General features: G+C 43.3%; 1 protein-coding gene across 4 annotated transcripts in view; it reads right to left on the bottom strand.

Moving 5' to 3' along the window:
• LOC143958279 (uncharacterized) overlaps positions 1 to 26534 on the bottom strand; it is a 189136-nt gene that overhangs the window by 30632 nt on the left and 131970 nt on the right. The window contains exons 1-5 of one of the 4 annotated variants that reach the window (XM_077467800.1): positions 22995 to 23089; positions 19158 to 19400; positions 16765 to 18201; positions 13664 to 13756; positions 11872 to 11976 (exon numbers count right to left, since the gene is read on the bottom strand). In XM_077467800.1, coding sequence (XP_077323926.1) covers positions 11872 to 11976; positions 13664 to 13756; positions 16765 to 18201; positions 19158 to 19305 — 1783 coding nt within the window. In that variant the 5' untranslated portion in view covers positions 19306 to 19400; positions 22995 to 23089. Of the gene's footprint in view, positions 1 to 11871; positions 11977 to 13663; positions 13757 to 16764; positions 18202 to 19157; positions 19401 to 22994; positions 23090 to 26534 lie in introns of those variants that run through there. The other 3 variants (XM_077467801.1, XM_077467799.1, XM_077467802.1) reach the window with 3 other exon arrangements.

Genomic DNA, 26534 nt, shown 5'->3' with positions numbered 1-26534 from the left:
AGAGACTGCTTCATACTGCCTGCACAGAGAGAGAGAGAGAGAGAGACCGCTTCATACTGCCTGCACAGAGAGAGAGAGAGAGACCGCTTCATACTGCCTGCACAGAGAGAGAGAGAGAGAGAGAGACTGCTTCATACTGCCTGCACAGAGAGAGAGAGAGAGACTGCTTCATACTGCCTGCACAGAGAGAGAGAGAGAGAGAGAGAGAGAGAGAGACTGCTTCATACTGCCTGCACAGAGAGAGAGAGAGAGAGAGAGAGAGAGAGAGAGAGACCGCTTCATACTGCCTGCACAGAGAGAGAGAGAGAGACCGCTTCATACTGCCTGCACAGAGAGAGAGAGAGAGAGAGAGAGAGAGAGAGAGAGACCGCTTCACACTGCCTGCACAGAGAGAGAGAGAGAGGACCGCTTCATACTGCCTGCACAGAGAGAGAGAGAGAGAGACCGCTTCATACTGCCTGCACAGAGAGAGAGAGAGACTGCTTCATACTGCCTGCACAGAGAGAGAGAGAGAGAGAAAGAGAGAGAGAGAGAGAGAGAGAGACCGCTTCACACTGCCTGCAGAAAGAAAGAGACTGATTGACACTGCTTGAAGAGAGAGTAATGTAAATAAGGTGGAGTTCAAAGTGAATCGTGCCATTAGCTGGAGAGATTGGCATTTAGAAGGTTAAAACAGGCAGGGAGGAAATGTGATGATACCTCCTCACTGCCTGTCAAATTCCTCAGAAAAGTGACCCGAGCATGAATCGCTTTTCAGTGGAGTGGCAGTGCCTGTGACAAGTGAATAGCCCTTGGGCTCACACTGGTGTGCTGTTTGGCTGCAGTGCTGGTGGTTTTCTTTAGCCACAGTCCCCCAGATATCTTTTAAGTTGCACATTTTTTGCTGCATTTTCTAAAAGTGCCCCAAAGATGCAGCATGCAGGACTTTTTTTGTGCACTTCAGAACATGCAGTAAAAATGTTCAACCTAATAGTGGTCTATGGGGCCAGGGGTAACATGCAGGAAGACTACCAGCTCAGCATACCAGTGTCAGTGTGAACCTCTTCATACCACCTAGGGCAAGGTACAGTCACAGGCTGCCAGAAAGAAAACTCTTTAGCTTTTTAGCTTAGAGAAGGAGAGAGAGAGAAGAGAGAGAAATGAGAGAGAAATTAGAAGAGAAAAGATAGAGAGAGAAGGGAGGGATGAGAAGCTCACTTACATGGACGCTCACTGGATTTCAGCCGACTGCTTGATTTTAACTTTCCCGCCCACACATCCTCTTCATAGACAGCACACTGGCTGCCCGGAGTGTGGGCGGGGCAAGCAAGAGCAGATCTACCAGCCATTCATATGGAGGAGGGAGGGGCTGGACTGGGCTGCGCTCTGTAACACAGAGTTTCAGCCCAGTGACAGAACACATTGCTGGATGGAGCTGCTGCACTCGGCCAGCTCATCAGACACTGCACATGCGCAGTTGTGAGCTGGACACCAGCCAAATTATACAGCAAATCAGAGCAGCCCGGAGGGCAAATGCATCCCTGCCCCCTGGCCCAGCCCGCCCCTGCTTACTGCTGCTCTTTTATTGACCAATCAGCAGGCTGCGGGTGGAGAAAGGACACTAATGTGAACTTTACTGTAAGTGATGTCATCCATCTGGCTGTGCCATGTGTCAGAGCTGTGTAAAGCTTAGGGCTGGATTGACAGGCAAAAAAGGAAATATGCCATGTTAGCCAGGAATAAATACAAGTGCAGAAGGCATGAAGTAGAAAAGATGTAGCTGGATAGCTGCACTCCGAATTATTCAACTTTATTTCAAAAATTTAATTAAAATCATAGTATCTAGGCTGGTAAACAGACTAACTGCACAGCCGCTGACATGTCAGCGGCTGTGCAGTTAGTATGTTTACCAGCCTAGATGCTATGATTTTAATTAAATTTTTTTCTTTTCTACTTCAGTTCCTGTTGCAAACAGAGCCAGTACCCTGTGGGATTGTGGAGACAGCTGTTTTGGGAGAAGTCATTACCTTAGAGTGGTAATTCTTTGTATGTGTGCAGAAGGTACGAACATGTCATTTTTATTTATTTATTTTTTTAACGGCTAACTTACAAATATTAAAATATGCCTTCTCTGGATGAACAGAGATACAAATAAAAAAAAAGATAAAAAATCAGTTCTCCTGTCCTGCCAGACAGGACTGGGCTGTTTAGCAGAGCAGTGTAAATCTTGGGATTGGTAGAAACAAATTCAAATCCTTTGGCAGGTAAAACAGCTCCATTATACGTATTTGATCTCTATATTTAGCTCTTTGTCTGGAGTTCACTTTGTATAAATTACTTTGCTATGCTGTTGCAGAAAGTTTGGCTTTTAAGGGATACCTTTTATTGGTTTAAATATTATTTGGTTTAAATATTATATTATTAAATATGTGGTTTTCTGAACCATTTTTTTCAGAACAGAGTTATCATGGGTGCTTGCATCCTAAACTTTTGCCTTCTACATGACGTGACAAGAAGAGGGTAGGCTATCACACCCACGTGCCACAACAACCTATTAAAGGGGTGCTGGGGTGGGGCGGGAAGGGGACCAGCATGGTCAACAATGGATAATACACAATAAAGGTCACCAGTGGTCAATGATTACCAATGGTCCACAATTGTCAATGTTGGTCAATAATGGTCGAAAATGGTCAATGATCAACAATAGTCAACAATGGTCAACAAAAGTTGAACAATGGCCAACTCTACTAATAAGGTATTATTGAAAATGCTTTCAGGTTATCCAATGAAATAAAATAATGTAACAAGTCGTTTGACATTCAAAAGAACCTAAACAGGGGGCGGAGCCGGCAGCCGGAGCGCATGGTGGTGTGAGAGGAGAGCTCCGTCACAGCGGACTTCGCACAGCGGCTCACAGCAAACCTGCATGCCCACATTCGGTATCCTCTGGTAGGGGAATACCTCAGGCACACACCGGTAGCCATGAAAAAGCGAAAGGAGCAAGAGGGGCCACGTAGGCTGACCGAATTCTTCCCGCCGGCGACGAGCAGAGAGGCCCAAGATGGCGCCCGCGAAGCACACAGTGCAGCGGCCTCCCCGGGACATGCTGCCCACGCAGACCGACCGGACCTGGGTGAGTCTCATCCCTCGCTCTCCCCGATGCCCCCCTCCCCATCCATAAGCCCAGTTAAGCAAAAACGAAGGCTGGGGGAGAAGGGGGACACCCAGGCAGACACAGAAGTTGAAGGGGAAGATATGGAGGAATCATCTCTAGCTACACAGCAATTAGATGCCTTCCCCACATCAGGGCAGCCCATCTTGGACACCACTATGAAAGAAATGTTACAGATTCTAAGGGGGGCCCTGCAACATGATATGGCTGCGTTTGTACGCTCCACTAAGACAGAACTGTCAGCAGTCAAAGAGAGAGTAACAAATGTGGAAAGTAAAATGGAGGAATTCACATTAGCACACAACGAACTGGTTGATGCTCACTTTGATGTTGAGAATGAAATTAAAGCTATGCGCCTCAAAATGGCGGATATTGAAGATAGGGCACGCAGAAACAACGTGAAATTCAGAGGAGTCCCAGATACTGTTAAACCATCTGACCTTACTGCCTATCTTCAAAAGCTTTTGGTTGCCGCCCTGCCAGAGTTGGGGCCGGCAGATCTTATTATTGACCGAGCGCACAGACTGCCCAAACCCTCCTTTTTATCTGAGCAGGTCCCCAGAGATGTAATCGCACGAATCCACTTCTTCGATGTAAAGGATCAACTAATGCGTTTCGCTAGACAACACCCGTCTCTCCCGGACCCCTTCACAGGGATTGCTCTCTATGCAGATCTCTCGCAAGCTACACTCGCGGCTAGGCGCAACCTAGTCCCCATCACCAAGATTTTGCGTAATCATAAAATTTTGTACAAGTGGGGCTTCCCAGCTAAACTTATTTTGGAAATGCATAATGAAACACATGTGATTGCTTCCATAGAGAAAGGTATGGATCTTCTCAGAAAATGGCGCCTCCTCCCTACCAATGGAGAAGCGGCGGACCCTGATCCCCTTCATGACAGAAGGAACTATCATCGACTCAATAGAAGAAACAGATAAGTACAAGTTTGGCATCATAGTGATATGCTGTTGAGACTCCTTCTCGCGCCACTCTCTTGCCCCTTATACAGGCTATCGCCCAAGTGCCTACGCTGATGCAGTTACCTAGTCAGGCATCGGTTCACTTAAGCACCCGCTGAACGGCTACTTTTGTTCGTTTCTTTCCCCCTTCTATTATTGCATTATGATTGTTCTCCCCAAGTTAATTGTTGACCGCTTGAGGTCCGACTCCCTGTTTCAAACTCCCCAACCATATCTGTCAGTGACATTGACACGTACTACTCCTCTGACCGTTACTACCAAATCTTTGGCTCTACTCCTACCATTTACACTTGGATGGCAACGAACAGCCCTACTGCTTTGGAATGAACATTAAAATTATGTCTCACAATGTGAGAGGCCTTAACAGCCCCCATAAACGTAGAACACTCTGGAAATCTGCTATCGACATGCACTGCGATATTCTTTGCATACAAGAAACTCACTTCCCCAGTGCTAACCCACCTAGATGCACACATGGCAAATTCCCCCATGTATTTACTGCAAATGACCTAAAGAAAAAAAAATGGTGTATTAATCGCTGTGAAGGACACTGTCACTTTTTCTTTGTTGCAAGAATACATTGACCCCCGTGGTTGGTATATTATATTGATTGCTGAAATTAATCACTCTGTATATACACTGGTAAATCTATATGCTCCAAATGTCAGATCTGCACGCTTTGTCCGCAAAGTCGTGCAAAAGGCGAAATCTCTGCAAAAGGGTAGCCTAATATTATGTGGTGATTTTAATATAGTACTGAATGCTGATCTTGACTCCTCCTCTGTGGCCCTCAGGCAGCGTCCCTGTCTAGACAGCTTTTGCCATGAAGAAAGACTTTTTGACCCTTGGCGCTGCACCAGGGCCACGGAGAGGGACTACACGTATTACTCTGCAATGCATAACAGCTACTCGAGGATTGATTATTTTCTCACGGATATGCATGTATTACAAAATGTGGTTAGATCGGATGTCCACAGCATCACCTGGTCAGACCATGCACCTGTGACACTTGAGGTTGTGGACTTTAATAAGACTACTAGCAGACCACTCTGGCGTAACAATACCTTTCTCCTGTCTTGCCCCATTATATTAGGGACGAGATAGAAGCAAAGGTCAAGGAGTTCTTCCAATTAAATGATACTGAGGAGTCCTCCCCAGCCATGGTATGGTGCGCTCACAAGGCCTTCACCCGAGGTGTCCTCATACAGATAGCTTCGAGGGAACGCAAAAAGAAAACCCACCGCATAACACAGCTCCATAATAAAATTGCTGAATTGGAGAGTCTACACAAAAACCCGACTCTCACTTCCCCCACCCTACTCCAACAGCTCACTCAATGTCGTGAAGATCTACGACAAGAGATTAAAGTTGACCATGACTTATACTTTAAAAGACTGAAACTATCCTATTATTCACAAAATAATAAGGCAAGTAAGCTACTGGCTTCTCAACTTAAAAAAAGACAGGCTAAATCTAATCTACCATTCATCAAGCACCATAACTCACAACAGATTTTTCGCAATCCTAAAGACATAGCGAACGCCTTTAAAGATTACTACCACTCATTATATAACCTTGACCAGGACCCTGACACTCACCAGCCCTCTGACACAGAAATTGATAATTTCCTTCATAATCTGAAATTACCAAAATTAGATACCCCCACACTGCTTTCTTTAAACTCCCCCATTACCTGTGAGGAAGTGACCGCAGTAATCAAAACGTTGCCCATGCATAAATCTCCAGGGGCGGACAGCTTCTCGGCCGAATACTATAAAGCACTTACGACTACTCTGACCCCCAAACTAGCGACTGTCTTCAACTCTGCTATGTCCACAGGCTCCTTTCCCAAGAAAATGCTACAAGCTGTCATAGTTACGATCCCGAAACCAGGCAAAGACAACTCCCTCCCCCAGAACTTTAGGCCAATCTTACTCTTGAACTCTGATTTAAAAATATATGCTAAAGTACTAGCAAATAGACTGATGAATGTTACCCCTACCCTCCTCGGTTTAGATCAAGTGGGCTTTGTTAAAGGCAGGCAAGCACCAGATGGGACAAGACGTATGATCGACCTCCTACGATACACTGAAGTTAACAACCTCCCTAGCGTATTTCTAGCCTTAGACGCAGAAAAGGCCTTTGATAGGGTAAACTGGCCATATCTATCTAAGACCCTACAGAAATTCGGGCTATCAGGCCAAATTCACACAGCTGTCATGTCCTTGTACTCCCATCCATCAGCAAGAGTTTATAACTCAGGCCTTCTCTCTGACCCCTTTAATCTCACTAATGGCACAAGACAAGGGTGCCCACTGTCCCCCATAATTTTCTCGCTTGTCATAGAACCATTAGCGGAGAGTATCAGGAGCGCTGCAACTGTAAAAGGAATTAAAATAGGTGCAGAAACCCATAAAATAGGACTATTTGCTGATGACGTCATTCTCACTGTCACAGACCCTGTCACATCCCTTACTGCAGTTCAAAATCTGATAAGTAACTTTGGGAAAGTATCCTTTTATAAAGGTTAATACTAATAAATGCTATGCACTGGGTCTGCACTTATCATCGGTTACCCAAAACAACCTAAAAAATATTTTCCCATGTAACTGGAACCCTCCCTCGAGCACATATTTAGGTGTACAACTTTCCCCCTCTGCTTCTGACACATACCTTCACAACTACCCCCCCTGCTGAATAAACTAGCTGACGAAATGAACCACGTAGCTAAATTACATCTCTCCTGGGTGGGAAGAATAGCGGCCTATCAAATGCAAATATTGCCTAAACTACTATACCATTTCAGGACGTTGCCAATCCCTATACCCTACAAGTTCTTTGTTCAACTAGCCAAACATTTAAACAAATTCATATGGGCAGGTAAAAAACCTAGAATAGCCTTAGCGAAACTTTACAAGCCTAAGTACCTTGGTGGAATGGGACTCCCTAACGCACATGCTTACTATCATGCAGCTATATTGGACCAAATGAAATACTGGTTCTCCTGTCAATCTGACAATAAATGGTCGGACATAGAACGTACTATCACCCCTGGACACGATCTTCCAGCTCTAGCTATGGTGGCTAGTGATGGACGAACTTCCGACGGGACATTTCGCGAACGCGAACCGCGAACGCGGCCGATAGTTTGCGAACCGTAACGTTCGCGGCGGGCCCCATTGACTTTAATGGGAGGCGAACTTTGCAAACCTATAGGTCAAATTTGCAGCCACAAAATAATTATTAGCTGTGCAAACATAGTCCCACCACATGGCCAATGACATAACACATGTATGAGGTGAATCTGGGATCGACAACTACAAGCATTCTTTTTTTATATGGGAAATTGTTCTGACAATTCAGGACTGTGGAGCGCATGAAGGCAATGGAGGAGAGGGAAGGTCAGGGACCAGGGTAGGCAAAGAAGAGGGTGCAGGAGATGATCACCAGCAGCGTCACATACAGCAATGACACCTGCACCGTGATAGAGTCATCTGACAGCAGCACCGTTATACAGAGCACTGACATCAGCAGCGTGACATACAGCAATGACATCAGCACCATGATATACAGCACTGACAGCAGCACCGTGATAGAGAGCACTGACATCAGCAGCGTGACATTAAGCACTCACACCAGCACCGTGATATACAGCACTGACAGCAGCACCGTGATAGAGAGCACTGACATCAGAAGCGTGACATACAGCACTGACATCAGCACCGTGATATACAGCACTGACAGCAGCACCGTGATATACAGCACTGACAGCAGCACCGTGATAGAGAGCACTGACATCAGAAGCGTGACATACAGCACTGACATCAGCACCGTGATAGAGAGCACTGGCATCAGCACAGTGACCTTAAGCACTCACACCAGCACCGTTATATACAGCACTGACAGCAGCACCGTGACAGAGAGCACTGACATCAGCACCGTGATAAACAGCACTGACACCTGCACCGTAAGCAGCCCCAGGAGGAAGTCAGCACAGCACAGGGATGGTGTGATCCCCTCATAATAAGCAGGCCCAGGAGAAAATCAGCACAGCACAGGGATGGTGTGATCCCCTCATAATAAGAACCCCCAGGAGAAAATCAGCACAGGGATGGTGTGATCCCCTCATAATAAGAACCCCCAGGAGAAAATCAGCACAGGGATGGTGTGATCCCCTCATAATAAGAACCCCCAGGAGAAAATCAGCACAGGACACAGGGATGGTGTGATCCCCTCATAATAAGAACCCCCAGGAGAAAAATCAGCACAGCACAGGGATGGTGTTATCCCCTCATAATAAGAACCCCCAGGAGAAAATCAGCACAGGGATGGTGTGATCCCCTCATAATAAGAACCCCCAGGAGAAAATCAGCACAGCACAAAACTCAGTGACAGTGACAAAACTCTTAGTCCCTATACCGATGAAGGACTGCTGCAGTATAGGGCAGCAGTCAAGTATAATATTCTTTCTATATTTGGAAGAAAGAATATTATACGTGTAGAAGCCTATTACCATACCACTGATACCAGTCCTGAAAAGAACCTTTGTGGAACTAATAGTAACAGCTACTGTTTAAACTGACCCTCACTGCCTGACACACTGCTTCCTTCCTGTCCCTATACAAACTGGCAAAACAGAGGAGACTGGAACGATAACTGGTTACTCGAATAGCACTTTTGTGGACCTGATAGTAACAGCTAATGATGATGATGATGACTAATCTGGCTGTCCCTAAAATAGCAGCACACAGCGCTCTGTCCCTTTCTCTAAACTGACAAAAGACACTCAGGCTGCTGCAACAATCAGTAGCACAGCAAACCTATATACACCTAACACCTATACCAGTCCTGAAAAGAACTTTTGTGTACCAAATAGCTAGCGATTTATCTCTCCCTACTCCACACAGCAACCTTTCCCTATAGTGACAGAAGAAAGAATGTAAAATGGCTGCCGGATCGGGTGTATTTATAGGTTAGGGGGAATGTCCAAGTGACCTTGTGCTGTAATGTCTCAATTGGCTGTCCTGTACCCCATGATGGATGTGTCATCAGGTCAAAGTTCTTTTACACAGTAAAAACACGGAAGTCCGCCGGGCGAACGGCGCCAATAGTCCGCCGAACTTGCGGACCGCGAACAGCCGAAATTCGCCGCGAAACGACCGCCGGGCGAACTGTTCGGCCATCACTAATGGTGGCTAGTATTCATCACAAACCAACTACCCCCAACAACCCCACTGTACAAGCCACGCTTAAGGCATGGTCGGGCCTGACTCAAAGGAAAATCACTGACATACCGATGAGCAAACTACAAATTCCCTTAGCAAGCTACCAATACCTCATACCTAATTTCTCAACACATCACTGGAAACAATGAGGCAATCACTTTCTAGCACCCCTTGACGGGCAAAGAGATTTAGCAGACCTATATAGGCTATACCAAATTAAGCATCATAATGTGTCCAATGCTACTAATCCTGTAGAAATTCCGCAAGCACTGTGGGATTTCCTCCTAAACAAACGCTCTAACTGCAGAAAGGGGATTTCGCTTTTTTATAGACTAGCAAACCCTCTGTACCTGAACTCCAAATTGCCCTGCATGCTGCATTGGGAAAGAGAACTGGGGAAAGAATACTCATTCTCGCAATGGCATATGGCACTAAAATATAGTGGGAAATCCTCTGCCTGTATAGATCATTGGGATAATGCCCAGAAAATACTCCACCGATGGTATCTAACTCCACTACGCATCCATAAAATGCACACAGACACAACCCCTCTGTGCTGGAGGAATTGCCAGCACACTGGGAATCTTCTCCATACATTATGGAGCTGTGAAATTATCACCCCATATTGGAAGAAAGTAGAATTCCTGATCAGAGACATCACACAAACCAGGTGTAATCTCGACCCAGGTTTGGCACTCCTCAGCCTTTCAATAGAACAATTCTCCCCACTGCTGCGAAAAATAGTGATTAATATCCTTTATGCTGCCAGAATTTCACTGACAAGACAATGGAAGTCCCCCACACCCCCTTCCTTAGAGGAGGTAATAACCAGAGTAAACAATATATACCTCATGGAAAAACTGTTAGCATACAAAGAAGGAAGAACTCCGGGTTTCCATAAATACTGGGAGACCTGGGACTCTTCCAAATACGCCTCTCCGCATTTGTGATCTAGGTCAAAGATATACTGTTGAACCATATCTCGGAACACGTTACATCCAGTTGCAGTGTAAGTAGAGGTAATCTCACCCGTTCTAACCCAGGGGTAGTGCCCAAAGATGAAACTGTATCTTTGTTGTATTGAAGTTTCTTGTTTACTGTTTTCCCTATGCGTTATGAACAAGTTTTGCTGTAATAAGTAATAAATCTAATAAGATGCATACTTACCTGAGCCATCGCCCTTGACCCTCAGTAAGGTCAAAGGGAACTACTTTTCAGTTAATCCTACTCCAGTGCTAAGCCTGCTCACAGTGTATACCCATATGGGGTGACAGGCTGGGCCTCCTAGTAGGCCATTTGAGGTTTTAATCCTATAATAGCTCTAATAGGATACTGCAGTTTCATTTCTTGTGAGTATGCGGAACATTGTTTTAATTGTGTACAACAATGCTACATCTCTCCATGTCTAATGTTTCATACTTGTACCATGCAAACTCTAATAAAAAATTTTGGTTAAAAAAAAAAAAAAAAAGAACCTAAACACGGTTAAAATGGTAAGCTATTTGAAGGATCATTGTTAAATGCAATTGAGGGCCATCTTTCCAACAAATGATCCTAGTATCTATACTACGAGAGTAGTCTGAAATGTTCAAGACCCTACATGGAAGGAGTGATCACATAGACATGAAACTTTATCACAGCACTGAAAATGGTGCATGCATGCCATATGGTTTTCATGCACTCTTTGCAAATAGTTGGCACCCCCATAGTCAAGTTGAAAATTGAGAAAGTGGAAGAAGAAGCCTTATGCCGCGTACACGCGGTCAGATTTTCCGACGGGAAATGTTGGATGTGAGCTTGTTGTCAGAAAGTCTGACCATGTGTATGCTCCATCAAACATTTTCTATCGGACTTTCCGCCAACAAATGTTTCTTAGCAGGTTCTCAAATTTTCCACCAACAAAACTTTGTTGTCGGAAAGTCCGATCGTGTGTACACAAGATTCAAGCAGAAGGAGCCGCACTGGCTATTGAACTTCCTTTTTCTTGGCTCATCATACATCTTGTACATCACTGCATTTCCACATTCGGAATTGTTGGTCAACATTTGTCTGACCATGTGTATGCAAGATAAGATTAAGCCAACAACCTTTGAACAAAAATCCATGGTTTTGTTGGCGGAAAGTCTGATCGTGTGTATTAGAGTATTCTATCAGTGGGTAAAGTATTCTGGGATTCTGAGAGTGTAAAGCAGCAGTACAGAAGACTTTTGTCATCACTTTGCCTGCTGATGGAACACTTTGATCCTTCTTCCACTTTCTCCATTTTCAAGTTGACTGCAGGGGGTACCAATTTTTTTGCTAAGAGCACATGAAAACCGTATAGCATGCATGTGCCATTGTCAATGCTGAACTTCTGAAAGCGTGCCTTGTGATAAAATTTCATGTCTGTCTAGTCACTCCTTCCATATCTGGTCACTCCTTCCATGTCCGGCAATGAACTTTTCAGACTACCCTCGTATACTATATCCCTTCTATACAATTGCCCAACAGTCCATTAAAAGTAATTAGCACCTACTTTCATACTGAAGAGGAAGCTTCTCCAAGGTGAAGAGCAGAAAACTGCCTATCACGGCCTCCATCATCACACCGACAAGTAGTAGGACAGTGTTGGCATGAGCTGCTAGATAAAAAACAAACCCAAAAAAACCTTCATATTGACGTCATGGAAACAGATTATAGAAATAATCAATTATCAATTCAGAAATGGACATCTTGTAAAATTAGAAAGTCAAAGTTTTGGCTCTACTTTAACACAGGTTACTTTTAGGGATGAGGGATTTCAATGAAAATTATTTTGTCCACAATTTACCAATTTTGCTTTCATCAAGCTAGCCTTAACTTTTTGCTATTTGAAAAATTACATGACTTTGTTTTCAATGTCAGCATTGATCACATGGTTTTGTTAATAAACAAAGTCACACCAGTGACAGCAACCCTTATTTTTCTTTTTAAGTGCATTGATGTACAGATAGACAGAAATATTTTTTTAAAGGACACCTTCACTTTAAGGTAAAAAGCTTCCAGCCCCCGAAGATAATAACATCCCATAGACTAGAATGGGTTGTACCTATACTGTTGGTCAACACCACACTAGGTCTTTCTGGCCAAAAAGTAAACAGTGCAGGAAGAGGCCACCATTATAGGAGGTAACGAAGGTAGTAAAGGAGGGTTTCAGCTTAGGGTATTTTAAGGGGCTGAAGTGAGAGGGCTTAATTTCTTTACTTAATTGTAAAATTGTAGATAATAATTCTCATAAAAAAGAAAAAATTTTAAGATTTAAAAAACTGAGTTTAGTTCAATCATCTATTCGTGTGCAAAGAAAAATAAAGTTTTAAAGCCCAAAAAAATTCCTTGTTCATGTTTGGGTATTCAGAGTGAAAATATATAATTATATACTGTATATCGTAATATAATAGAACATCATCAACATACTCATCAAAAGTAGAGTAGATGCTCAAAGGACCTCCAATGGAGGATAATGAGGACATAAGAATAAAAAGTTGCTTTATTATGGCAATGTTTCGGAAAGTCACCTTTATGGTGGCCATGATAAAGGCAGGCTTTGACTCACTAAAGCATTGGTGTAATAAAGCAAACTTATTGTCTTTGTCACTCTCCACTGCAAAATCTAAATGTATCCAAGAGAATGGGCACTCAAGGACTTTCAACAGAGAATCCAAGAGATAATGGTATCTTATTAAGATAGAGATTTCCACAGGTTATCTAAATGCAGACAAAGTTTTTCTTGACCCCAAATGACCATTATTCAGCAGCTCACCAAAAAGACAGAGATCCCTCTGAAGAGGACATTCACTTGAGTTGAATGTAATAGGTCAAAGAGCGTCAAATGAAAAACAAGCCTTAGCTGTATTTTGACGTGCTTGTTGTAACCAGTTGGACAAAAAAAATCTTTGGACTCCCAATGATTATTTATTTGGCACTCTCTTTGACCTATTACACATGGATTTCTTAACTTGGATGAATGTCCTCTTTGGTGAGATCACTGTCTTTGGATTGAGCTGCCGAATACAGGCCAACTGTGCTCAGGTATTGACCACATTTTGATAACCTGTGAAAATCTCTATCTCTGCCAATATCTCTTCGATTCTCCGTTGAAAGTTCTTTGAGTTCCTATTATTTGATTTCTCAAAGGAGAATGAAGAGGACAACAAAATTTGTTTTATTACACCAAGGCTATCTTGGATTTTCAGTTGGAAGTCCCTTGAGTGCCTCCTCTACCTTTCTCTAGGAAATATCACGTCTTTGTTGAAGAAAATAAATGTGAACTATATTAATGTAATACTCACCAAAAGCAATCATGAAGATGTTGACTACCAGAAAAGAAATTGCTCCTACTGTGAAACCAGCATCATTGTTTAAAGCAATTCCTAGCAGAGGACCTAGAAAAAAGTAAATGATCTTTTAGACTTTATTAATTACAGAAAAAAATGGGCAATGGTTCATATTTATTATTTGGTGTATTTAATATTTCTTTGTGTTTTTTAAAGAATACATGTATTTCTGTATGGTTATCCTTTAACTGACCCGCTCTACCTTCCTCTACCTTCCCCAGCACTTGCATAAAAGTCTTATGCCGTGTACACACGATCACATTTCTTCACTTCTTTTGTTCTTCTCTTCTTGAGATGTTGACTCGTCGCTGTCTCTGGCCGTAATGACAGGGATGTTTTGCGCGGCGACTTATATAGGGACAATGGGCGGGGTCACCGGGTGATGTCCCTGCCCATTATGATGTCACAGTCCCAGCATCCTCTAGGACTGTGACATCATAATGGGCAGGGACATCACCCGGCGATGTCCCTATATAAGTCGCCGCACGCCGTGTCCCTGTCATTGCGGCCAGAGACAGCGATGAGTCAACATCTCAAGAAGAGAAGAAGAGAAGGTGGCGAAGACAGTGGCGACAGCGGCGACAGAAGACCAGGCCACCGCCAGTAAAAGAGCTGGAAGAAGGAGCGGAGGCCCGGCAAGAAGAACCGAAGAGGGGGACAAGACCCCCGAAGAGGGGGACAAGACCCCCCGAAGTTGGAAGAAGAAAGCCAGGCACCTCCGCTAGTAAAAGAGCTAGCAAAAGAGCAGAAGATAGCAGAGGAGTCCGGCGAGAAGACCCCCCCAAGATGGAAGAAGACCCCCGGAGCTGTGCAATCAATTATTTTTAACCCTTGTGTGTTGCGTTTTATTTAAATTTTTTTCACAGGTGAATGGGTAGGGGTACATTGTACCCCACACTCATTCACATAGGGTGGGGGGCCGGTATCCAGGGGCCCCCTTATTAAAGGGGGCTCTCGGATTCCGATAAGCCCCCCACGCGCAGACCCCGACAACCAACGGCCAGGGTTGTCGGGAAGAGGCCCTTGTCCTCATCGACATGGGGACAAGGTGTTTTGGGGTGGGGAGGCCGCGCGGCCCCCCTTCCCCTAAGCACCCCCCCATATTGAGGGAACGCGGCCTGGTATGGCTCAGGAGGGGGGGCGCTCGCTCATCCCAACCCCCTTTCCTGACCGGCCGGGTTGCGTGCTCGGATAAGGGTCTGATATGGACCTGGGGGGACCCCCACGCCATTTTTTCGGCGTAGGGCTTCCCCTTTAAGTCCACACCAGGTGACGGGGCCAGCGACGTGTCAATCTTGCCGCCTTCGGCGGCGACATTGACTTCCTTTGCTAGTCCCGGCTACCTGGAGCCGCGCTCAAAATGAACAGACTTTTCTCCATGCGGGAAAAGTCCGTTCATTTCAAAAGTACGGCGAACTAGCACACACACGGCCATATTGTCCACCGGACTACGAGTCTGGCGGACAAATTTTGAGTCAAAACTACTTTCTAAGTCCACCGGACTTTTGGGTAAAAGAAGTTCGCCAGAGCCCACACACGAGTCCGGACTTTTGATCGTTTGTACGTGGCATTACACACACTTGTCCATGCTACTGTCAGATTTATCAAGGGTTGATTTACTAAAGGCAATTAGGCTGTGCACTATGCAAACTGTCAGCTATATGGGCAACTGGGAGTTGTAAAATCAAGGCCAAGCAGCTTCTTGTTCTGGACGAGAATGGATAAAATCCAATTTGTTCCTATGGCAATCCACTAATAAAATACTTAGTAGAGATAACCTCTCTGTAGAAATGTAAAATGAAGCTGTCTGACTAGGCGACTGGGAGAACAGTGAGCTGCACAGCAAAGATCTGGAAGGAGTGAGGACAGGTAAGCAGGGTTACCATTAGAAGTTGTGGGGGTTCCATACAGCCTACCTGTCAGGGCTTCCCTCATACAGCCTGCCTGACATATAGAAAAAGAGGCCAGAATTTAATGGTCAGCAGCCATGGCACATAAAATGACTCCATTGCTCGAAAAATAGTCCCCTCTCTGTCCCTGGCCCCTGCTGCTCAACTGATGGGGCCTGGGGAACTTTTATGTAAACCACTGGGAGCCACAAACTGTGGCATTACCGTTCATGCACCCAAAGGTTTTTCAAAAAAGTCCCTTCTCTGCCGCTGGACTTCCTGTTGAACTTATTGGGCCCAGCGCAGGTATAGAGGGGCTGGCTGGATCTACTACCACCCCCCCACCCCCCATTCCTTGCTCTTTTGAAAAAGTAGATGTTGTGATTGATCCAGAGTGCACCTAGACTGAAGATAATGGAGGTGGACCCAGGGGTTGATTTACTAAAGGCAATTAGGCTGTGCACTGTAAAGTGCAGGTGCAGTTGTTCCAGGACTTAGTAAATGAGGTAAGGCTTAACTTAACTTAACTTAACTTTAAAGAATACACAATCACGTGCAAGGAAAAATTTTCACTTGCACATGATTGGGGGATGGAAGTTAGCAGAGCTTCTGCACATGTACTAAGCTTTGGAGCAACTGCTCTTGCTCTTGGAAAATGTGTACCACTCAGGCTACTAGGGAAAGCAATTCTGTGTCCACCACTGTGAGTGCAGACCAGGGAAGGAGTTTGTCTTGGCTCCAAAAAACTTGAGCAAAGGATGGATCCCTTGAACCTGCACATCAATGAAGTTGCGCTGGTATTGGAATAAATGGCCTTGGCTCCCTCTAGGCCATGCCCCCAATGTGTTTCACCCCGCCCCCCGGAGCTTAATCATGGGGAGATGATTAAGCTCTGAGGAGTGGAGTGAAACATGTTGGGGGTGCCATTTGTTCCAATACATTGATGTGCTACTTCAAAGGATTCATCCTTTGCTCAATAGTTTGAGGCCTTGCTCAGAAAACATGATTGACACTCAATTTTCTATCAATAAAAAGGCAATATAAGACTCAGGGGGCACTAAAAGGGACATCAGTTAAAGGATATCTGTACTAAAGTACATGTTTAGTACTCCTCAATAAGTACATAATAATTCTTTTTTATATTTAGAAATGTGGTCTATTTCATACCTGCAAACCGTAGCCACACCCAGGTTGCCCAGACAATGGAATAACAAAATGGAAGAATTGAGCCAAATCTTCGACCCCCTTGGACATCGATTCTGCAAATGTATAGTTGTATAATAGCACCAGGTATAAGGACCCAGGGAATTGATAAATGTGCTTGGATTGAGTAGTTTAAAGAACTCTGGATAGCAGCAAGGGCAGCTAAACCATTGCACATGTAGAAGAGAGGGTCCGAAGAGAGAGAGCTGATATTTTCCTTGACCGTTAGCTCCTGTCCCGGCTTCTTTAGACACTGTCTGCCCCATAGCAGCACTTTCTGGAGCTTGGCACTTGATATCACTATGTCTCCAATGGGTATCAGAACTTTCTCCGCTATGGAATTTACAAGGCTGGCAAACATTGTGTAAAGGGAGACCAGGGTAAACAAACTGCAAGTCACTCCGAAGAATATATAGTAAGCTTGGCTTGGGATTTGCTGAATGGTGGACACAGTTATGAGAGCAAATGCAACATTATGTGCTACTTCAAGGGTGTCCTTATTTAGTGATAAAAAGCAGAACACACAAGCTGAAGCCAGGAAGAACCAGTCACCAACCAGTAGCTGTCTGCTATCTGAGACCTTTGTAGAGGTGAGGACAACTGTGGCAGTAAACTCTTCCCATGACTTGACCAGCCAGAAGATAGAGTGGAAAGCAAACTTTGTGGCATGGTAGACGTCATCCCTCAGATAACTGTAGTAACTGGAAAGCAGCTGAGACAGGACATTGATGCTGATCCAGATGGCACCTACATAAAAAGTCTTCATATAACCAAAGCAGTAGAATGCCATGATGAAAGGAGAGATGGTGTCACAGAGGTTGCCCAGGGCCATTGGCTCAGCATATTTTGTATTTTTCTTTTTCTCTTCTCCTGTGGCCTTAGAAGTTTTCCGATTGGCAGATCCAAAAAGTAGGACGTTAAAGAGGGCATTGCCGAAGCCTGGAAGCACATATCTCTGGGTGATGCCTTTGAGCAGTAGGGCTGCTGCTCCGTAAAGTCCACACAACACTATGATCAGTTCAAGCACACCAGAGACCACCAAAGCCCACCGACTGAACAGGCCCACCGCCTCAAAAATCAGTGTTAGTGTTAGCGCTCCAAACACAAAAGGCATGATATAGTTAACTGTTGCTGAGCAGAAAGCCAGAATAAATGCAATTATGATGTAAGAGACAAGCCCAGCCACTGCACTCTCTTGCACTGGAATCTGAGGAAAGGCTGGCACTACTGAACTGTTCTGAGTGTTTGATTCTGTACCAACAATGATACGGGTAGCACCATAGCTGCTCCACAATGCAGAGAAGGCTATGAAGGCTGTACCACCTAGATGGTCATACTTTCTGAAAGACAGGAATCCGGCAATGAGCTGGGTGATACCACCAATCAATATCAGATGGACACCTATAAAAATTAAGATGAGAAATATCAATAATTTTCCACTTCTTTATTACAGAAATATACACTATATTACCAAAAGTATTGGGACACCTGCCTTTACACGCACATGAACTTTAATGGCATCCCATTCTTAGTCCGTAGGGTTCAATATTGAGTTGGCCCACCCTTTGCCACTATATCAGTTTCAACTCTTCTGGGAAGGCTTTCCACAAGGTTTAGGAGTGTGTCTATGGGAATGTTTGACCATTCTGCCAGAAGAACAGGCACTGATGTGGACAAGAAGGCCTGGCTTGCAGTCTCTGCTCTAATTCATCCCAAAGGTGTTCTATCGGGTTGAGGTTAGGACTCTGTGCATGCCAATCAAGTTCCTACACCCCAAACTCGCTCATCCATGTCTTTATGGACCTTGCTTGGTCCACTGGTCCAAATAATTTGGTAGAGGCGGGATTATGGTGTGGGGTTGTTTTTCAGGGGTTGGGCTTGGCCCCCTAATTTCAGTGAAGGAAACCCTTAAGGCATTAGCATAACAAGCCATTTTGAACAATTTCATGGTCTCAACTTTGTGAGAACAGGTTGGGGTTGGCTCTTTCCTATTCCGACATGGCTGCACACCAGTGCACAAAGCAAGGCCCATAAACACATGTATGTGTGAGTTTGTGGTGGAGGAACTTGACTGTCCTGACCTCAAACTGAGAGAACACCTTTGGGATGAAATAGAGACTGACCTCACAAATGGAAGAATAGTCAAACAATTCCCATAGACACTCCTAAACCTTGTGGACAGCCTTCCCAGAAGAGTTGAAGCTGTTAAAGCTTCACAGGGTGGGCCAACTCGATAATAAACCCTACGGATTAAGACTGGGATGACATTAAAGTTCACGTGCGTGTAAAAAGGCAGTTGTCCCAATACTTTTGATAATATAGCGTATATGGGCAAACTGGCATGACCTTATATTTACCTGCAAGGATATTTTCCACTCCGCCAATGGCAACTGAGGTGTTGAAGAGAGAAAAATTTTGCATACAAACGAGGAAAGCACTGACAGCATTGGCAAGTAGTCCCAGCGCCGCTGGCTCGCTGTAGAACACAGCAGGAAATCCCTCCATTATGGAGACTTCACAAAAAGGACTTGTCAAGAACTGTAATGTACAGTCCAAAATATATATTTACTCAGAGTTGCTTCTACACCAAATTGGGGTTCCTGAAAAGAGATTAGATGTCATTGGTTTTACCACTCAGGTCTTTGAAGTTTCTCATATATTCAGGTCATGGTATACAGCCAGTAGTAGTTTGTTGCATCCAACTAGACTTTTTTCTGTAATGTCAAAGACCAGGGGTATTAAATAAAAATTCACGGAGGTCTGATCACTAAATTTTCTTCCAGCAGAGATCCAAATCGCATGTTTGTGTGTTGACTCAGGTCCTTCACATCACAGCCCCCCCTTCCTCTTACATCGGAATCCAGTTCTTACATCCTCAGTCCCATTGAATATCACAATCCCCCCTTCCCAGCAGTGTCCTCTTTCACCCCCTTCACATCACCCCTCCACAGTAGTGTCCTCTGCCTCTCCTCTTTCATATAACCCCTCCCCCCACAATGGTGCCCTCTGCCCCTTCACATCACCACCTAATAGGTATCCTCTGCCTTCCTTCACAGTGGCGTCTTCTGTCCTCTTTGCAGCTCTGCCCCTCCTCCCCCCACAGTGGTGTCCTCTGTTTCCACCTTCATATCACAGCCCCATAGTTCTGTTCCCCACTTTACATCACAGCCCCTGCAGCTTTGCCCCCTCACTTCACATTGTAGGCCCCCCTGCAGCTCTGCCCTCTCCTACCTTTACTCAGGTGTACAACAGAGCATAGAGCTGAAGTCAGAACAATTTTGGATAGAGGGCAGAAGCTAGAGCTGCCAAAAATAAGTTTTCCGATTTACAAGTTGATGATTGGTTGCTAGGACCACCTTGCATCCCAGCAATCAATCACGGGCTGGTTGACTTGAAAAGTTAACGCCAGTAGCTCTTGCTCTCTGTCCAGAATGGTTCTGCCTCCAGCTCTCTGTTCTGCTGTGATAATGACAGTGGCAGACACTGGGGGAAGAACCAGCTGCTAAATGGTGGGACTGTGGTGGTCTGAATGGGACAGTGTCCGGATCGCGGCCTGCCATTTAGTGATGTCTGTAATAGACCAAACATTGACCATCCAAGTAGCATCTTCTGCTCTAGTGAACGTCAAGAGCATACCTCAGAATTTATAACCGCATTAGTAACTTAGTTATTTATCTTTTCAATGGACCCTTTCCAAGGGTGTTTTTTACAATGTTGTGGGTTAGCACAACATTCGTCATTAGCTTGTTCTAGTAGCCTGATGAAGGGGGAGCTGCAGCCCTCAAAGTGCAATGGCTTTGTAAACAATCTTTAATTGGAATAAATCTGGACCTGAATATTTCTTAGCTTGGTGCAACAAAAGACACATTTTCCATTCGTAAAATGTATGTAAAGTATTTTTTTAGTTCTGCATGGTTAAGACTCCAGTCAGGTTTTTTCTTTCCTTTCGCAATCTTGTGTTCCATTAGGGAGAATTCCCTTCACTTTTCTTGTCAAAGACACAACAGGAAGTACGATGGAATCTTTTCAAAGTAGGGGGGAAATCCCTTCTTAGGTTTTTATTTTTTAAAAGAACAGATGACTCCTTTGCAAAATTGACCCTCACGTCTATAATTTTCCGTAATGGTGACAAAGGACACCAGGATAAATAGAGAGGGTGAACCTCTCCACCGTAGTTATAGATACCAATAAAAACCTGACAGGGATTTTCACACTTCCATATAAGCTAGTATTCAATCATATAAGTCAATGGTGGTCAACTTTCTAAACATAAAGGTCCTCAATCATGACCCAGAACATGGCCAAAGGACGAACATAATGTTTCATTGGATGTAATACTATATATTACAGAAAACTGTCAGACTGCAGACACACTGCAAGAGATAGGCAGCCCATAGATGATTCGATTTTCTTTAAATAAAATGACTCAATTCCCTCAATTCAGTGCTGGTGGGGGAATGCCTCCTGCAGAGCTTTTGTGTTCAGCCTTCCCGGCTTCACATACCAAAAATCCGACAGGCTGGTTGTACATCCATCAATCAACTTGGGTACAATCAGCCTGCCCATACATGGATCGAAATTCAGCAGGGACCACCCAAATTTCTATTCAAGTATGGCCACCTATTGTTGGAGACTGAGGATATGCTTCAGGATCTGGTAATAGGCTGTGAAAAAAAGTTACATGGGGCATGGAATTGGTTTGGGCTTGAGTCCTGAAGTCCAGAAGTTAGATGTCATTGCTGGGGCAATGAGTCACCGGTGGGGTATTCCAAAACCCTGCACACAAAGAGGTAGGGATCCTTCTGACATCATTGAGCTGATATGGTCGCCTGGCCATATAGGGTCAATGTCAATGACCTTGCATGGCCATATTAAGTCAATGTCAATGACCACCCATGGCCATTTTGGGTCAATGTCATTGATAGCAATAAAGGCTAATTTCTGGCTTTGGAGTAAGCTAAAGCCATCCCTACTACCCCCACTATTACAGACCTTTTACAAAGCAATGCTTCTTCATTTCTGCGTCCTACTTTAAAAATTACTTGAAAAATCCATTATAAAAGTTCAAAGGACCAAAAAAACTAAAATAAGAAGAGGGATGGACCACACAAAAGTAAGAAAGTGTAAAAGGAACAAACCAAACCAAATAACTGCTAAGAATATTCTTCCTTCACTGTCCTGCAGGGGCTCTAAGAGCTGCAATATAACTGCTAAAGGGACCCCTGGTCATGGGTTTGGCATTAGGGATCTAAGTGATCTATGTTTTTTATATAAAAAGCATTTGCAGAATATCAGATCTTCACTGATATTATTTGAAATGAAGAATCCCTAAACTGTGAGGATCATATTTATGTGTGGCCTTCATCATGCCTTTTCAATACTCACTTTCATAGAGGTCTACATCATTCTTTACCCTTATTCACTCACTGTTAAAATCTGTACACCGTAGAAATAAAGATAAAGATATTAACTAAATTGATAAAAAGTTAACTTTGGTGGTACTTTTCTAGAGAAGAGTTTTAGCTGGATTTGCATTTGCACTAGTTTGAATTTCGGTAAACACTTTTCATTGTAAGTACGTTCTCTTTTTATAATCATTTATGGGGTCAAATTGACATTCTTTTCCAATCGCAGTGAGAAGAAAATTTGAAGGAGGAAGATGGAGATTTTTTTTCTCGAGTGTAAAAATTTCTAACAGCGTATGTGGATTTTATTTGATCCATTCACTCCGACATTCAATATTGGAAGCAAACAAAATCTTGAACTACATTCAAATGACATTTGAATGTACTGAGAATGTTTATACAAATTTTAATTTTAAATTCGAATAGCTTTATACCGATATGTGACCTTTATCTACCCATTGGAACAAGACTTAGATACTGTTTACCATCATTTAGGCAAACTTCCATACTGCAAACTCACATCTTCACAGGTCTTGGAGTAAGACATTAGGAAACTACCACAAGCTGTTCCTAGTGCACTTCAGGTGTATACGCTATATTATGTAATATCTTTATGTTCTTTATGATGTTGAGATAAATTAGTATATTACTATCTCTGTGTTGAAAGAAGAAAAAAAAAAAAGAAATACAAATAAAAAAAAATAAGAATCTATTTACTTATCAACATCTAACATCTATCAATACCAAGACTCTGATGGTTCAACTCAGTTTCAATAATAAGAGACTTACCTGCTTGGAAGAAGCTGCTCTGTGCTCTGAGATGACAGAGTGTCTGCTGGTGACAGCTTTATAGCAAGTGATACCTCCCAGGGCGGGGACCTCTTTTCTCGATTACTGTTGAGAATTTCCACAGTGTTTCACAATGTTAACCAGGTAAATTTTAGTATACTGGTTTCCTTATTCTTCTGCATTCTTGTGAATAATGACATCACCTCTATCTGATACCAATACTGGCTTTGTCCCTGTTTTATTGTCATTGTTACAAAAAAAGAACTAAAAAAAAAATCTGTTGAGATGTCACAACTAGAATGAATCAGTCCTCCTGTTTCAGGCTTGTTTTTGGGCATTGACTATCTAGGAATATCACCTGAGCTGGCCAAACTGCTTTTATCATTTTTTTTTTACCAAAATATTTATTTTTAAAATATATACTGGTTAAAACACTGACAGTATTTTTTTTTCTCATTGCCCTTTTGGGGAGATTCCCTTTCACTTTCTACCCTAACGACACAAAAAGGTGTAAAAAAGGGGAAATATGTTGTTAAACCAGTGCCATCGGTTAATAGTTCTTGTAATGTAAAAAGTTGAGTTTTTATGACTTTTTCTGTCTCATTGACAATGGTCACCAGGACAAATAGAGAGGGTGAATTTCCGCAATAGGGACACAGACAATTAGAAAAAATAAATAAATAATAATAAATATTTTTATGTTCGTATATATATACAGTGGTGTGAAAAAGTGTTTGCCCCCTTCCTCATTTCCTGTTCCTTTGCATGTTTGTCACACTTAAGTGTTTCGGAACATCAAACCAATTTAAACAATAGTCAAGGACAACACAAGTAAACACAAAATGCAATTTGTAAATGAAGGTGTTTATTATTAAAGGTGAAAAAAAATCCAAACCATCATGGCCCTGTGTGAAAAAGTGATTGCCCCCCTTGTTAAAACATACTATAACTGTGGTTGTCCACACCTGAGTTCAATTTCTCTAGCCACACCCAGGCCTGATTATTGCCACACCTGTTCACAATCAAGGCATCACTTAAATAGGAGCTGCTTGACACAGTAAGGTCCACCAGAAGATCCTTAAAAGCTACACATCATGCCGAGACCCAAAGAAATTCAGGAACAATTGAGAAAGAAAGTAATTGAGATCTATCAGTCTGGAAAGGGTTATAAAGCCATTTCCAAAGCTTTGGGAATCCAGCGAACCACAGTGAGAGCCATTATCCACAAATGGCGAAGACATGGAACAGTGGTGAACCTTCCCAGGAGTGGCCGGCCGCCCAAAATTACCCCAAGAGCGCAGCGACGACTCATCCAAGAGGTCACAAAAGACCCCACAACAACGTCCAAGGAATTGCAGGCCTCACTTGCCTCAGTTAAGGTCAGCGTTCATGCCTCCACCATCAGGAAAAGACTGGGCAAAAATGGCCTGCATGGCAGAGTTCCAAGGAGAAAACCACTGCTGAGCAAAAAGAACATCAAAGCTCGTCTCAATTTCTCCACAACACATCTTGATGATCCCCAAGACTTTTGGGACAACATTCTGTGGACCGATGAGACAAAAGTGGAACTCTTTGGAAGGTGTGTGTCCAAGTATATCTGGCGTAGAAGGAACACTGCATTTCATAAAAAGAACATTATACCAACAGTAAAATATGGTGGTGGTAGTGTGATGGTCTGGGGCTATTTTGCTGCTTCAGGACCTGGAAGACTTGCCGTGATAAAAGGAACTATGAATTCTGCTGTCTACCAAGAAATCCTGAAGGAGAATGTCCGACCATCTGTTCGTGTACTCAAGCTGAAACGAACTTGGGTTCTGCAGCAGGACAATGATCCTAAACACACCAGCAAGTCCACCACCGAATGGCTGAAGAAAAACAAAATGAAGACTTTGGAGTGGCCTAGCCAAAGTCCTGACCTGAATCCTATTGAGATGTTGTGGTATGACCTTAAAAAGGCCGTTAATGCTCGAAAACCCTCTAATGTAACTGAATTAGGACAATTCTGCAAAGATGAGTGGGCCAAAATTCCTCCAGGACGCTGTAAAAGCCTCATTGCACGTTATCGCAAACGCTTGGTTGCAGTTGTTCCTTTTAAGGGTGGCCCAACCAGTTATTAGGTTTAGGGGGCAATCACTTTTTCACACAGGGCCATGATGGTTTGGATTTTTTTTCACCTTTAATAATAAACACCTTCATTTACAAATTGCATTTTGTGTTTACTTGTGTTGTCCTTGACTATTGTTTAAATTGGTTTGATGTTCCGAAACACTTAAGTGTGACAAACATGCAAAGGAACAGGAAATGAGGAAGGGGGCAAACACTTTTTCCCACCACTGTATATATATATATATATATATATATATATATATATATATATATATATATATATATATATATATATATATATATATATATATATATAATAAATTGTGTAGGTACAATGCTGTGAAACAAAATTGGCGTCCTTTTTTCCCCACAAATAGAGCTTTCTTTTGGTGGTATTTGATCACCTGCGGTTTTTATTTTTTTGCGCTATAAACAAAAATAGAGAGCTAATTTTGAAAAAAATGCTATTTTTTTACTTTTTGCTATAATAAATATCCCCAAAAAATATATAAAAAAACATTTTTTTCCTCAGTTTAGACTGATACGTATTCTTCCTCATATTTTTGGTAAAGAAAAAAATCGCAATTAGTGCAAAATTAGGTTTGCGCAAAAGTTATAGCGTTTACAAAATAGGGGATAGTTTTATAGCATTTTGTATTAATATTTTTTTTTTACTAGTAATGGCGGCGATCAGCGATTTTTATTGTGACTGCTATATTATGGCAGACATATCGCACATTTTTTTATACATTTCTGGGACCATTGTCATTTATACAGCAATCAGGGCTATTTAAATGCACTGATTTCTGTGTAAATGACACTGGCAGTGAAGGAGTTAACCACTAGGGGGCGGGGAGGCGTTATGTGTGACATGTGTGTGTTTTTTTTCACTGTTGGGGGCGTGGCTTGGCATGTGACATCACTGATCGTCTTTCCCTAGAACAGGGAACAGATGATCGGTGACAGCCACACTAGGAAGCACGGGGAGAGGCCTCTCCTCATTCTTCAGCTCTGTGACCCAATCACGGGACACCAGCGGCGATTGGGTCCGCGGGTCCAGTGGCCACAGAGCTCAGGACCGGGTCGTGAGTGCGCCACCGGCAGAACGCGTGCGACCCATTGGCTGGGCATTTAAAGAGCCACGTACAGGTACGTGATTGTGCCCAGCCATGCCATTCTGCCGACATAAATGTGCAGAAGGCGGTCCTTAAGCGGTTAATGATTCAGATCATCAAACACATTTTATTATTACACAAAGCTAACCCGAGTAAATAAAAAATGCAGTTTTTAAATGATGGTTTCATTTATTAAGGCAAAAAAGCTGTCCAAACCTGCCTGGCTTTATGTGAAAAAGTAATTGCCCCCTAAACCTAATAACTGGTTGTGCCACCCTTGGCGGCAAATACAAGAATCAAGCATTTGTGATAACCGGCA

This window comes from Lithobates pipiens, unplaced genomic scaffold, assembly GCF_037356315.1.
Source record: "Lithobates pipiens isolate NorthernLeopardFrog02 unplaced genomic scaffold, aLitPip1_a1.2 Scaffold_60, whole genome shotgun sequence".
NCBI lineage: Eukaryota > Metazoa > Chordata > Amphibia > Anura > Ranidae > Lithobates > Lithobates pipiens.
The sequence above is the reverse complement of the archived record's forward strand: the minus strand, read 5'-3'. Positions and strand labels throughout refer to the sequence as shown.